At 44.3% G+C, this 14,583-nt stretch overlaps 1 protein-coding gene and 1 pseudogene across 3 annotated transcripts; both read left to right on the top strand.

Moving 5' to 3' along the window:
* The first annotated feature begins 439 nt into the window (after positions 1-439).
* On the top strand, positions 440-9,982 carry LOC147446607 (uncharacterized; annotated as a pseudogene).
* Positions 9,983-11,808: 1,826 nt separating this feature from the next.
* Positions 11,809-14,545, top strand: LOC147446606 (tubulin beta-5 chain). Of its 3 annotated transcripts, none has more exons than XM_086525805.1 (4): positions 11,809-11,968; positions 12,649-13,057; positions 13,234-13,503; positions 13,690-14,545. In XM_086525805.1, exons 2-4 carry the CDS (start codon positions 12,664-12,666, stop codon positions 14,358-14,360), a joined length of 1,335 nt encoding a protein of 444 aa, XP_086381931.1. In that variant the 5' UTR covers positions 11,809-11,968; positions 12,649-12,663; the 3' UTR covers positions 14,361-14,545. The 3 variants fall into 3 exon arrangements, with proteins under 3 accessions (XP_086381931.1, XP_086381930.1, XP_086381932.1); XM_086525804.1 differs by lacking the exon at positions 11,809-11,968 and adding an exon at positions 12,064-12,207; XM_086525806.1 differs by lacking the exon at positions 11,809-11,968 and adding an exon at positions 12,289-12,542.
* The last annotated feature ends 38 nt before the right edge of the window (positions 14,546-14,583 follow it).

Genomic DNA, 14,583 nt, shown 5'->3' with positions numbered 1-14,583 from the left:
TCTCTCTCTCTCTCGTATATCACAATAGTCATGCACTACCCCCGATACACAGAGGGTTAGAAATGCCCTACATGCTTACACTAATAGGATCCAACCCTCACAAGGCACACATGAATTTCAAGAGTGGATTGGTAGTTGGGGGACTATGAGAGAGAGGCGTACATGTGGGTGGTCGGGGGCACACAGAGTCATAATATTTTTATTCGAGGGCTTCTGGGAAGAGGTGGAGGAAGCACAATAGAGGGCATTGGGGGAAGGAGTCGTAGTAGAAGGCATTGGGGGAAAGCGTCGCAGAGGCGTCACTTCTTTTGGCTATGCACCTAGAGGCTTGAAATATACCAAGCAAAGAGGGGGGGGGGGGAGAGAGAGAGAGAGAGAGAGAGAGAGAGAGAGAGAGAGAGAGAGAGAGAGAGAGAGAGACACATATTGGTGAAAAGCCATGCAGCGCAACACCACTTCTCAGACATAAATGGATGAGCATTGGGAACACTCAAATTGTCGCTCTACAACATGACTCCAACCTCCAGCTCGCAGTTGCGGAAACACCCTCAAAAATTGTCCTATTGCTTGCAAATCCGGAGGACGATGAACTCGAGACCAAGCTCCACCTCATTCTTGATCATGTCCCTGTTCGTATCAGCAAACATTTCTGCCAGCTCCACTGGGTTTGATTCCGGTGTGCGCTCCTTGCCGCACTGTCGAAGCAAGGGACTTGCCAATACTCCGTGTGCGAGCCACAAACGGCTCCAAGCACACAACAAGCCTAAACTAGCAAGCTCAAGAGAACAAAGGGTGTGTCACTCACCACTCTACGCTCGCCTTTGTGGTGGATTCCTCGCCGCGATGAAGAAGAAGCTGCAGTCGTGCCGCGCTCAACCGCTTCGCCACCGTCGTGCCTTCGTAATGCTCGATCGCACACACACTCTCCCTCTCTCTCTCTCTCTCTCTCACACACACACACACACACAAGGAGGTGAAGAAGAAGAAAATGGAGATGGAGATGGAGCAAGAGCACTCTTCTATTGCACAAATGAGAGAATGAGTAAAAATTAGGTTTAGTTGGCTTTTATAGGAGCTCACCCCATTCACACTTGGGCGCCCATGCTTAACCAACTAATCCCTTGAATGTCCAAGTTAAAGTGCGCCTCTCATCGGCGATCACTCTACCTTTCCCTATTGGTCCGACAAGCCCGGTACCTGACTCTAAATAATACAACGTTTATAGATCATAGGGTGTCCGTGTGCCGTGAGGGTTAACATGCCCCCCTTCCTGATGTAGATTCCGTCCTCGGAAGCTATTAAGTTGAAGCTGGTTCGTCGAGGTGGAAGAGCATTTGAGATGAATGTCCTTAGCCTTCTTCAGTCACTGCAAAATCAAACAACATTGGCACAGTAATGGCATTCTCTTAAAAAGCATATGTAGTTTTAGGTAGAAAAATTGATTGGTCAAAGAATTTCAAACAATTTGTTAGCAATGAACATTAAATTGCAATGTAATCAAATGCATAAACAAATGTAAAGGTAGAAAATTAAACAAGTCTGGGGTCGCTAATTTGACGGTCGAAAGGTACTAGAGATCAAATATTAATACCATGGGTAAGCTTCTTAATTATCTGTGGTCAATTAAGTTGTTTAATCGCGAGAGCCAAGTATTCCATGTTCGAGGGCTGACTAGAGGCTATATCTAGAAAACTTTGTAGTTAAGCTACCATAAAAGGAATTTCTCATGAAATCATCGCCTGACTGATTACTTTTTCTTTGACCCCCCAAAGTCTTTTCACATTGATTCAATTATGATGTGTGTGCTTATTTTGTATGCCTTGGGTTTTTTGCTTTTCAAGGAAAAGCGCCCACACTGGGAACCTCTAGGGCTCTAGTACCATAGGCGATACATGTGAGTGAAGTACCAATTTAAGCAGGGATTTCTCTTCCAGCTTAAAATTTTACATTGTGGCACTTTGATTTTTTGTTTGTTCATTTTTAGCATTTTAATTTGTAACTTTGGGGGGTCATATAACACTGTTACCCTCCCCAGGCTCATCACATTAGTAAACTCCCTTTATAATACTTAAGCTAAAGGTCAATAGGGTTAAGCCCACTAGAAAGCCCTAGTACATTTCACACAATGCTGCCTAAATCGGATTAAGAACCTAAGTAACCATTGTTTATTAGGAAGGCATTCCCCACGGTATTAAGAGAAGATTTCTAATACCTAGCTTGGTCAAACTAGCTTAGTCGGACTGCTTTATTTTTACACCTAAACAAGTGATTATGACAAAACATTACATTGAATTAAATGTTTGATACTAAGACAATGCGCTGAATATTATGCTACCAATCACAATCAAAGCAGACAATCATAGATGCAAAAAGATAAGGGCAATGCTAATGGACAAGAAACACCTGTTTGTGTTGATGGTCGCGCTTGATTTGAAGTGTGAACGAGAGAAAGGTTCCATGAAGGTACAAATCCTATCAATAGCAACACGCTCCTGTACACACTAGGAAACAAAAGGAATACCTCCAGGAGGCACATTAGTGGGAAAAGATAACTTCGCTAATCTCTCAACTCTAAAACAGAAACACTCCTATCGTACTAATCTTACCTTACCCTCCATCACTCAAGTGATGAGGATCAAAGGTGTTTTATGGCATAGGTTTCTGTTTCACTGTACCAGATGTGACATGTGTAGGTCTGAGTCAATGTTTTGACTTTAAATGTGCATACTCGTTTGCTAATTGCTCTTGCTCTTTATTTTTTATTTTTTTTGTGAGTATAAATCTTTATATGTACATTCCCTAAGATCGGAGATTAAGAGGTCAGGGAAAAAGGTTGAGAGGGAAACAAGTGAATGATGACTGTCAGCAAACACTCCCCCCTTCCTTGGGTAGATCATACCGTTTGAAATGAGCTTGTCACCCTTTGAAACCAATTGTTCCAGTTGGTAATAGGTGAGGATTTTTGCCACTAGTTTTCTATTACCCTAGGTGCCTCGTCAAGTTGCAAGGGTGGTAAGGTACTCTCCCAGGATCGAACTTGAAGTGGTTCATCCGGTGATTCTTGAACACTGGGAGGTGTGGATTCCTTTGTAGCTTCATGGAGGTCCACTACTATAGATGGAGGCTGTGTAGAAGCTTTTACCTCTATGGATGTATTACATGAGGAGCTAGAATCTTCATGGGACTCCCCCCTTCCTGAGCTAGGTGGAACAAATCGTTCTTTCTTGGGTACCCAAACTAGCTCGGGAGCGGGTGTGTAGCATTCTGTGATTTTTTTCTTTCCACGATCATTGATTCGTTTTGGAGCTACGGGATTGGGCTCACTTGGGTCAGGTGATAGGTAAGAGCACAATCTACGTTTTGGCACCCAGATTTGATCATTTCCTTGATAGTAGCCTTGGGCTTCCAATAGTCGTTTAGGGATCCATCGCAACATTTTCTTACTTTTCTTGGAGCGAGTGGTACGTTTCTTACAAGGCTTCTGTTTTTTAGCACTAGCTATGGTCACTAAAGAAGCTTTAGGGACCCACTTGTATGTTTTCTTCGTTACATTAGGATGAGTCTTGTCGGAAGCGATATGCATTGCTTGTAGCATATTTAAGGGTATAGGCATTTCATCCCCCTCAGGTGTTACCCAGGTCGTCCCCCTATTTCCCCAAGTGTCTATGGTTGATGCTAGGTGGACCCAATCCACATTGTCTGATTCCGTCATACCCGGTAACACATCCATGTAAGGAGAATCTTGGCCAATGTCTGTATCCTTCTTACAAGTGTAACAATATTGTAGTGGGGCCGAGTGAACTGTGGTGTCAGAGCGATGATCAATAATGGTTTTACTCCCTAAGGGGTGTACCTTACCAGTCACCAAATCCACTCTAAGGACAGAGTCTTGGAATTGCAAATAGACATGATTTTTAGACCAATCATGAACCATTTGTGCTTCCCTCATGAATGGTCGTCCTAAAATCATTTCATATGACATAAGGTGTTTAGAGAAATCCATTACAATGAACGTATGTCGTACCTTGTGTCCTAGAACTTTGATCTTAAGATCCTTGAGCATCCCCATAGGTTTGGCTATGGTACCATTTGCCATCTTTACCACAATGTTAGTAACACTGAGGCGGGGTTTTCCCATGGATTCCCAACAATCTTTTGTAACGATGCTAACTCCCGCACCACCATCAAGAATTCCCTTTATAGTTAATCCCTTGGTAGTGATGGGTAGGGTCGCATTAGACTCGTCGCCTTCAAAATACTGCCCTAATTCGTTAATGGGTACCTCGATCACAGACTCGTGTCCATCTAAGTCAAGTGATTGCACATGATTTTCCTCATCAATCATAATCGAGTCAGGCCTATTTGGTTGCGCAAACTGCGGTAATCCCGTTCGTAGCTCTCCGTTAAGGAATGCTCGAAGTGCAAGGAATAACTCAGGATCTCCATACAGCTTTGCTATGATCGTGGTTCGCACCTCAGAAGACATGAAGTCCACTAGTTTGGCAACATTCATTGGCGTTTTGCAGGGTGTAGGTCCTTGACTAGGAACTGGTGAGGATGGAATCTCATATTCCTCAATGGGATCAGGTATTCCTTCGTTAAACATCCTTTCCAACAAGAAGGGTGTATGCTCACTTTCTGATGTCCCGTCCTCACTCCCTTCTTGGATGATACTAGATATGGCTAACGGTCTATGGTTCATGTGGGGTGGATGAACTTGCGTGGGAAACACTGTGTCATGAATTTTGACATGCATGGGTTCTGGTTCTAGTTTCCTTTGAGTCTCCTCCACTAAACCTCTTAGATGTTTCACCTGCTCAATCTCGTCTACTGGGTTTGGGTACGTCCCAATCTTCTTTTTACGATTCTTCCCTTTTTGCCCCTGCGGTTTATCTTGGGGGTCTTGGATTGGATTTGGAAACACTTGTGGTGTTTTCAGAGGCTCTTTATGGTTTTCTCTTATTCGGTTTTCATTTGGTTCCATGTTACGGTTTTCTTTGTCGGTCTTTCCCTTTGTGGTATTGGTTCTAGTCTCCATTGTCTCGACTGAATCTGAATCATCCTCGAGGTCATTCATATACACGGGGTCATCTCCTGTTCCTATGTTTGTTTTGGAACTTGGCTTTGAATTTTCGTATTCTGCGACTTCTTCCTTCGTGTCTTCTTTTTCTTTGCTTGGATAACTGACGCGGTATCTCTCTCTTCGAGGATATGGCCTGGCCCTTGAAGCATGGACCGTGTAATCGCATAAGCGGGTGCGACGGGTGGTATTGGCGATGTCACACTAGCAATTTCGACCAAATTCAGGGGTGTGATTTTAGGCGCATTTGGGTTATAGGGGCATTGGGCAATCAAGTGATCTATGCCACAACGATTACATGTGAGTATTGGCATTGCAGACGTGCTCCCTTGATTCACTTGCATCTGTGCAGCATTCTTTTGCAGCCTAATACGGCACTCCGCTACTCGATGTGGTCCACCACACTCGTAGCATTGAAGAGGTGGCCTCCTAGCCTGGGTGTTGATATTTTGACCTCTGGATGCGAGAGCAGCAGCTTGATAAACCGGCTTGACTTGCCCCCAACAATCTTCCATGTAGTATATAGGACACTCTTCCAATGTATCAAGTCCGTAGGCAATACTAGTGTCTATTTCCTCCTCACAGCCATCTGCATAAGCATTAGATGGCTCGCAACCCACTTGGTTCATAGGGGCGACTCTTGGATGCGGGGGCTACGGTCCTAGCACAGGAGGTGGTAGCGGTGTAGCTTGTACAACATTTTGAGGTCTAGGGACCATGTGTTGCGGTAGTTGCTCAACAGGTGGAGCAGGCATCAATACAGGAGCTCGAGGCACATCCGTCCAGGCTACAGGTGGTCTATTTGCCATCATACGTTTGATCATTAAACAATCCTTAGCTTGGTGACCATACCTACCACATGCGTTGCAAGTTCCATTAAATTTTACTCTAAACGTAGGGCACTCACTAGTGCTATGTGGACCTAAGCAAATGGAACACCATTGTTGCTCCCTTCTTGGATACATGTGACTATTTTGAGGGGGTCGATTATCCTTAAGAGACTCTTGGATTGCCTTGGTGAGGTCTGACAAGAATGTCTCAAATACCTTTGGCTCATTGGCAATGGGCTTTGCAGTCATGGGTTCATACTCAATGGCTTGTGAGCTAGTGGATCTCGTGTCAGTAGACACCCTCATGCCTGCTATCATCAAGTTGTCCTCTAATTGGATTGCATTGGCAGTGACATCTTCCCAGGTTGTGATACCTCTAATCACTAGTCCATTATAGATTCCTTCATTCCTCAACCCTCGAATGAATCGATCAAGCAGTTGGTTATTGTTGAAGCGCTCATTTACAGGGCAACGAGAGTTTAAGTGCTTTAGACGACTAATGAAGTCCCTTACTGACTCTCCTTCCTTACGTTCGGCCTTCTGTAGCTGAGATGCTACACCCCAAAGCACACCTTCTCGTATGTACTCCTTTAGAAACAACCTTCGAAGGGTAGGGTAGATTGTTTTCTCGTCCACCCTTAGGGTCCTATACCAATCTCCAGCCTTCCCACTTAATGTCAAGCTTAAGGCATTGCACTTATGTAGTTCGTTGCGTTCCCTAAGGAATCACATACTTGTTCAAACACTTCAATGTGTTTTCTAGCATCTTCATCCCCATTGAATTTTTGCGTGAGTTTGGCAATTTGTACTGCCTTACTTCTAGGCTCTCTATCAGATGCATGACGCATATTTTCCGCGATAGATCGACCTATGGTTTGAGCAAACGCTGCCAAGTCACCTATGTGAGGAGGTAGGGCCGGTGGAGGTACTCTTGGAATCATATGTGGGAGAGGGACGGGTGCCGGTCTTGGCATATGTGTGGATGATGCAGGATATGGAACATAACCGGGCATAGGTCCACTCGGATAAGAGCTAGGGAGCGGCACTCGAGGAGCATAAGCAAGTGGTACAATTGGAGGTGTGGGGGCCATGTGTGCATAAGGGGCTAGAGGCACATATGGTCGAGGCCCCATATTAGGTACTACGACAATAGGTAGTGGCACTGCGCTAACCGTAGATGTCATCGGTACATTCTCTGTCAGGCTTATCCCTGGAGTGAGCACTGGGTTTTCCTTAATAGAGGGTTGAGCCAAGTTAGGGAAGCTAAAGTTTTCGCTCGGAGGCTCAAATTGCATAGAGACCCCAGGTGAAATGACGTAAGATGGGTCCGTGGGACTCATTAGAGGAGTCTCCATTTGTGATAGAGTAGGCTGTTGAGCCTTGCTCGTATCCAGAAATCTCATGGGGCCAGTTGAGAGTATATTTACCCCTCGGTTTTGCCTTTCTGATTGAATAATGCCATGGATAACATTACAGATCATTTTCTGTTGATCTTCGATGCTCGTGGCACTAGAGGTGGATTGTACAATCTCTATCCATCCTACATGGTAGGCGTGGCCAGAGTGTAGATCCGTCAACACCTCAGTGTGGAGGTCGTATGTCCAATGATCATTAATGAACAATCCTTCTAGAGTCGACGTGTTAATGGTTTCTTGTGAGGTAGAAGCAATGTTGCTCCCCGTGGTTTTACTTGTCACCAACGGTACTCTAGAGGGAACTTCTAAAGGAGGCAGCTCAACAGGGCCTTCTTGGTAAGAAGTTGGTAGGATATCCACATGGACACTCTTTGGGGGTGTGGGGTCCACGTGCGATGTGAAAGGAGAGTCCACTTCCCCACCCCCTTCGTGTGCTTCATTTGCATCAGGTTCCGAGCGAGTAGCTCTACCTAATGTTTCCATGAAACGGCTAAACATACTAGTACTAGGCTGTGGAGCTTCGGGAGGTGCATGGCCCTCTCTCTCAGTGTTTTGGGTAGGGTATGCTTCCATGATTTCTGAGTCAGAGGAGGAATCACTAGCGGCTAATTTAGGGTCTTGGGTGGTGCTACCTTGTGTCCCCGCTGAGGGTCTAGAGCTTATCGTGGATGGGTAATGGGTGTCCGTATGAACAGAGGCACTCTCAATATGCTCGTGTTCTAGCACCCACCGAGAGCGTAAGTGCATGTGCTTTTGATACCCTAAGGTGTCAAAAAGCTGCTCTAGGAGGCCTTGTGACTAGTTTTTAGCGTGTTTTTTGTTTGTTTTTTTGCTAGATTTTTTAGAGCATGTCGTGGAATGGGCCGTGTGGTAGCTCAAAACGAGCGTATCGCTAGGAGGGACGCGCCCTGCTTTACAGCCCTCCGTTTGGTCACTCTATGCCCTCGGAATCCCTAAAACTGTCAATTTCCAGTAGGGAACTAGGCCCAAACTAGAAGGTCTAAGGGTGCAAGTGGGAAGAGAAAGGAGGAGAGTGGAGGACTTGTCCCACATGCTCTCATTCCCTCTTGAGGGAGTAGGGTATATATATAAGAGTGAGTCTAGTATATATCACAGGACTGAGGCCTGGGCCTGGGCCTGGGCCTGGGCTTGGGGAAATGATCCCGATCCCGATCTATCTTTTATACAAACCAACCCGTCCGTTTTAAGAGTCACGTTTTTTATTTTCAAAAAATTTGAGCGCCCGCTCACTCGCGTTTTTATTTTCCGTTTTTTTTTTTTTTTTTTCTGTTTTCTTTTTTCAATTTTTTTTTTTAATAATGCAGAAAACGCAGAAATTGCAGAAAATTGAAAACGCACAGAAATTGCAAAAATTGAAATGCAGAAAACGCAGAAACTGCAGAAATTGAAATGCAGAAATTGCAGAAATTGAAATGCAAGAAATGCAGAAAATTGAAAAAGCACAGAAAATGCAGAAATTGCAGAAAATTGGAACTTGACAGAAAATTTAACACAGAAAACGCAGAAAATTGCAGAAATTGAAAAAACGCAAGAAATGCAGAAAATTGAAAAAGCACAGACAATAGCAGAAATTGAAACTTGACAGAAAATGCAGAAAACGCAAAAAACAGAAATCTCCACACACTCCTTCCCTGCCTTTCCTATGATAGAAATTGCACCACAAGGAAGCGTAAAGTGCTAACCGAGCTTAGTGTAGGGCATATCCCCGGCAGCGGCGCCAAAAATGTGCGCTCCTTGCCGCACTGTCGAAGCAAGGGACTTGCCAATACACCGTGTGCGAGCCACAAACGGCTCCAAGCACACAACAAGCCTAAACTAGCAAGCTCAAGAGAACAAAGGGTGTGTCACTCACCGCTCTACGCTCGCCTTTGTGGTGGATTCCTCGCCGCGATGAAGAAGAAGCTGCAGTCGTGCCGCGCTCAACCGCTTCGCCGCCGTCGTGCCTTCGTAATGCTCGATCGCACACACACTCTCCCTCTCTCTCTCTCTCTCACACACACACACACACACACACAAGGAGGTGAAGAAGAAGAAGATGGAGATGGGGATGGAGCAAGAGCACTCTTCTATTGCACAAATGAGAGAATGAGTAAAAATTAGGTTTAGTTGGCTTTTATAGGAGCTCACCCCATTCACACTTGGGCGCCCATGCTTAACCAACTAATCCCTTGAATGTCCAAGTTAAAGTGCGCCTCTCATCGGCGATCACTCTACCTTTCCCTATTGGTCCGACAAGCCCGGTACCTGACTCTAAATAATACAACGTTTATAGATCATAGGGTGTCCGTGTGCCGTGAGGGTTAACATCCGGCAATTTCCATCAGTATCGGCAAAAGAAACGCCAAGAACAAGATCGTCTCGCTCATACGGACATAGACTATCAAAGGCAAAAAGAAGAAATAGATTTTTTAGCTCAAAAAGAGTCGAGGTTGAAAGCTGTAGAGGAGCGAACTTTAAAGAAAAGGGCCAAGTGTCAGAAAAAAAAACAGAAGCGTATGGAGAAAAAGAGTAAGGTGCAGTCTTCCTCTTGTCAAGAGGCTAGACAAGCAGCAGGCTTGGGTGTTGAAGGGTCTGAAGATTCTGAATCAGAAGATGAACATGCTCAAGAAGTAGATTATGCTAGACTTTCCACCTAAAGAGCTACGACGTTCTTTATGTTCTTGTTACAATCTGAACTTTGAGCTATGGATAGTAACCTAGTTTGTTTGTATGAATGGACATCTCTCAATCTTTGGTTCTCTTGTAACAAATTTTTGCTTCCCCTAAGCAAATGCTAGTAACTTGAGCAAATGTGTTGGCTGATCTCCTTATGCTGCGAGCCCAAGGATGAAGACTTTTGGCAAGAAGAAGCAAGCTATTGAGGAGGTCTTCACCCATTCTAATTGCCAAGTTAGTCTAGAGAAGGTGGGTAGCTAGTGAAAGGGATTGAGCATGACACGGTGACTTGATGCCAACAAGCTTGCATCACCTTGTGTGGATAACCATCAATGTTTCTTGTACTTTGGATTTTAGTAGTTCAATTGTAGTGGGCCGTGGCCTACTTTTCCAAATGGGTCTTTTCGAGCAAGTGAAGAAATAGAATACATTTCCTGCTAGCATCGAAAGAATCTCTCCATTATGTCCCCAAAACACAATGTTTTTTCCCCATTGTTGCAACTTCTTATGGTAGGCCTCATGATTTTATCACTTGTTTCTCTTTTAACGTAGCAAAAGGAAAACCTCTTCCCCTTACACGTGTTGTGGAGTGGAAGAACATGATAGTAAAAGAGATGGCATGAATTCTCTTGCATCATGCCTCTCTCCCTCCCTCATTGGGGTGAAGCTACAAATACATCAGTTTATCTTCTCAATCACTTTTTCACAAAACTGGTGGACGACATCACTCTAGAGGAGGTATTTATAGGTCGTAAACCTCTTCATGCTTTTGGATGCATTGCTCATTTTCATTTTCCATGAAAGAAGAGGAGGAATTTGGATGATAAATTCAAAGGGACAATCTTTTGCAGTTATGCCTTTTTGGATCCTTCTTTGGAGGATGTTGTTCTCTCCCTCGATGCTTGGTTTGATGAGACTAGATTTGGGTTTGAATATAGTGGAGCTTCTTCATCCCATGCTAGTGTTGACTCATCCCCATGAGATGGTTCATCCTCAATGAAAGGTAAACTCTATGCTTTTAATTAAGAAAATCATATCATAAAGCTCAAATTGGGACACCTTCTAGGGGAGGGGTTGGTTTGCAGAGAAATGGATCAAGCGACCTAACAAGGGGGTGGGATAATTGAGGCATCTTCTAGGGGAGGGGTTGGTTTGTATAGAAATGGATCAAGTGACTTAACAAGGGGGTGGGATAATCTCTTTGGCACTTGGCTAGAAACAATCTTCTTGGGTTGTCGATTGAGGTGATGGATGTTCAAAATCCAAACTAGGGAATGGGTAGGGTACTTATTTTTGAGTGACATGAATAACATTATGCATTACTAAGAATATCATTTTGAGGTAGGGTTATGCTACCTAGAATTTGTAGAGCAGGGAAGTGCTGCCTGCATGTGGGTGCTTATTGAGCATAGTTAGATGGAGCAAGAGCGTGGATGGTGGAAGTGCCTCATGACTAAGATGTGGCGGTCAGAATCGAGCATTTTACCAGTAAACATGTGGACTACCCTTCAAAAAATACACTAAATTAGCCAAAATCATGTAAGTGAAGGGCAAGGGTTCGTGTCAAAAATCAATCCCCGTGGACTTTGGGATGTATACATAAAAACCTGGTTCAAGCCTCAAACGGTGGAAGAAGATGCTTTCGATATGAAGGTCATGTGCAAGCTAGTCCTTTTACAAGCATCCTTTCAACATCAAATGAAAGGCATTTTGTAGCGAACGTGGAGAGAGCATCCGATTTCAATGAAATTTTTAGCCGCTTGCTAAGGTGCGGACAGCTCAGGCCCCTTGGATGATGATGAGCATTGCGTGGGCCGGCTGAATCCAACGGCTCTGATCCTCTCCTCTCGTCTCTGATCTTTATGTATCTATGTTGGTTGTTGCACTTTGTACTGCCATCATCGCCATCTCGCCTCCCTCCCAGCAGCTGCTGCAGCTGCCTCTTCCTCTAGCTGCGGTCCCTCCAGGTAACTCTCTCTCTCTCTCTCTCTCTCTCTCTCTCTCACACACACACACACACACACACACACACACACACACACACACACACACTAACACTATCAAACCACGCACGTACACTCATGTCGATCTGCGCCACACACATATACCTCTTAGGTGTGCAGGGAATGCTTACCTTTTTTTCTGCAAATATCATCATTCTTTGCTCTCGGTGTACCTTCATGCAGTCTCTTTACTCACTACGATGGTATGATGAATTCTTTGGTTACGATCTTGCTATGCACGTTTGTCTTAGAGGAACAGCTGAAATGTGACAAGGAAAGAAGTTAAAAGCAATGGAAGGAAGCCTTTAATGATGAAAATTACTATTTAGCGGCCTGTCCGGAAGAGATCTTGGCTAACTGGACAATAAGATGTTTTTCCCTTTGAAAGCCCAGACACGGATGATGCTTCCTTTTTAAGAATTAGACCTTCTGCAAGGTTTTGTGTAGGACTAAAAGGCACATTACAACGTCTTCAGAAGCAGTGTACAGAAAAAGATTCTAACATTTTCTGTCCTTTCCTCTCCTTGCATCAAACTTAGTGAGTAAAGCTTGTTGCTGATGTGATCTGTACATTTGTATGGCTGAGCTTGCATTAAACTTAGTGAGTAAAGCTTGTTGCTGATGGGATCTATTTCATGTGGCAGTATATCAGACCAAAGATGAGGGAAATTCTTCATGTCCAGGGCGGACAGTGTGGTAACCAGATCGGTTCCAAGTTTTGGGAAGTGATATGTGATGAGCATGGCATTGACCCCACGGGCAGGTATAATGGTGACTCTGAGCTTCAACTTGAGAGAATCAACGTATATTTCAATGAAGCCAGTGGGGGTCGCTATGTACCGAGGGCAGTCCTCATGGATCTGGAGCCGGGAACCATGGACAGTGTCCGTACTGGTCCTCTTGGGCAACTCTTTCGACCAGACAACTTTGTTTTTGGGCAGAGTGGAGCTGGAAATAATTGGGCCAAGGGTCATTATACTGAAGGTGCCGAGCTTATTGACTCAGTGCTGGATGTTGTAAGAAAAGAAGCGGAGAGTTGCGACTGTCTTCAAGGTAAGCTACTTAGAAGATCTTGATGCGTTGCATCATGCTGGTGATTTGCAAGGGTGTCCCACTGTGTGCCATCAGTAGTACATAAAATTATGTTGAATTCCATTTTACTCCTGTATTGGATGCTTCTTTCATTTATCAATCCGTATTCTGACCAGTATTTGAAAACGTGATTTCAGGTTTTGAGGTTTGCCACTCTCTTGGGGGTGGTACAGGCTCTGGGATGGGAACCTTGTTAATTTCAAAGATAAGAGAGGAGTACCCTGATCGAATGATGCTCACTTTCTCTGTTTTTCCATCCCCCAAGGTTTCTGATACAGTTGTGGAGCCATACAATGCTACTCTTTCTGTTCACCAGCTGGTTGAAAATGCTGATGAGTGCATGGTGCTGGACAATGAGGCATTGTACGACATCTGCTTCCGCACTTTAAAGCTCACCACTCCCACTTGTAAGTACCATATATGTGTTGTCTACTATCTAGATGTGCTAACCCCATGTCTCTGATTCTATGTTTCTGGTTGCATTAACTATATCAATGTGTGGAAATCTGTTTTATGAATAGCCTCTGTGGTTTCGTGTTACTGACAGTTTGAGAATGTCTCTTATTCTTTATCTTGTCTTCTGTGTTGTTTAGTTGGGGACCTGAATCATCTTATATCTGCGACCATGAGTGGGGTGACTTGTTGTTTGAGGTTTCCGGGCCAGCTTAATTCGGATCTTCGAAAGCTTGCAGTGAACTTGATTCCATTCCCACGGCTTCATTTCTTTATGGTTGGCTTTGCACCCCTTACATCTAGAGGCTCTCAGCAATATAGAGCTCTCACCGTTCCGGAGCTTACCCAGCAAATGTGGGACGCCAAGAACATGATGTGTGCTGCCGACCCTCGTCATGGTCGCTATCTGACAGCCTCAGCCATGTTTCGAGGCCGCATGAGTACTAAGGAAGTGGATGAGCAGATGATTAATGTTCAAAATAAGAATTCTTCCTACTTTGTGGAGTGGATTCCAAATAACGTGAAGTCAAGTGTTTGTGATATCCCGCCAAAGGGACTGAAGATGGCTTCCACATTCATTGGAAATTCTACCTCTATCCAGGAAATGTTCCGTCGTGTCTCAGAGCAATTTACGGCTATGTTCAGAAGGAAAGCTTTCTTGCACTGGTATACTGGTGAGGGAATGGATGAAATGGAGTTTACTGAAGCAGAGAGCAACATGAATGACTTGGTGTCGGAGTATCAGCAGTATCAAGATGCGACGGCAGATGAAGAACCAGACTATGAAGATGAAGAAGCCTATAACGCATAATATTTTTTCTATGTTCATGTAGGTGGTCTGGGATGCTGCACTCGATTGGGTTTAGAACCTAAGGTATGCAGCAGGCATTCGCTTAGTTAAAACTGATGAATGTGTTCTCTAGGTGTTTCAGCTTATTCTCTTGGGCATGTATGGATATTATTTTTTGAGATTAAGGAGGTATGTATTTGAGCGTCTTTATTGACATACGATTTTTTCCATTTCAAGGAGATGT

This window comes from Adiantum capillus-veneris, chromosome 12 (assembly GCF_014529385.1).
Source record: "Adiantum capillus-veneris isolate H3 chromosome 12, ASM1452938v2, whole genome shotgun sequence".
Taxonomy (NCBI): Eukaryota; Viridiplantae; Streptophyta; class Polypodiopsida; order Polypodiales; family Pteridaceae; genus Adiantum; species Adiantum capillus-veneris.
Note: the sequence above shows the minus strand (reverse complement) of the source record. Positions and strands in the feature narration are given on the sequence as shown.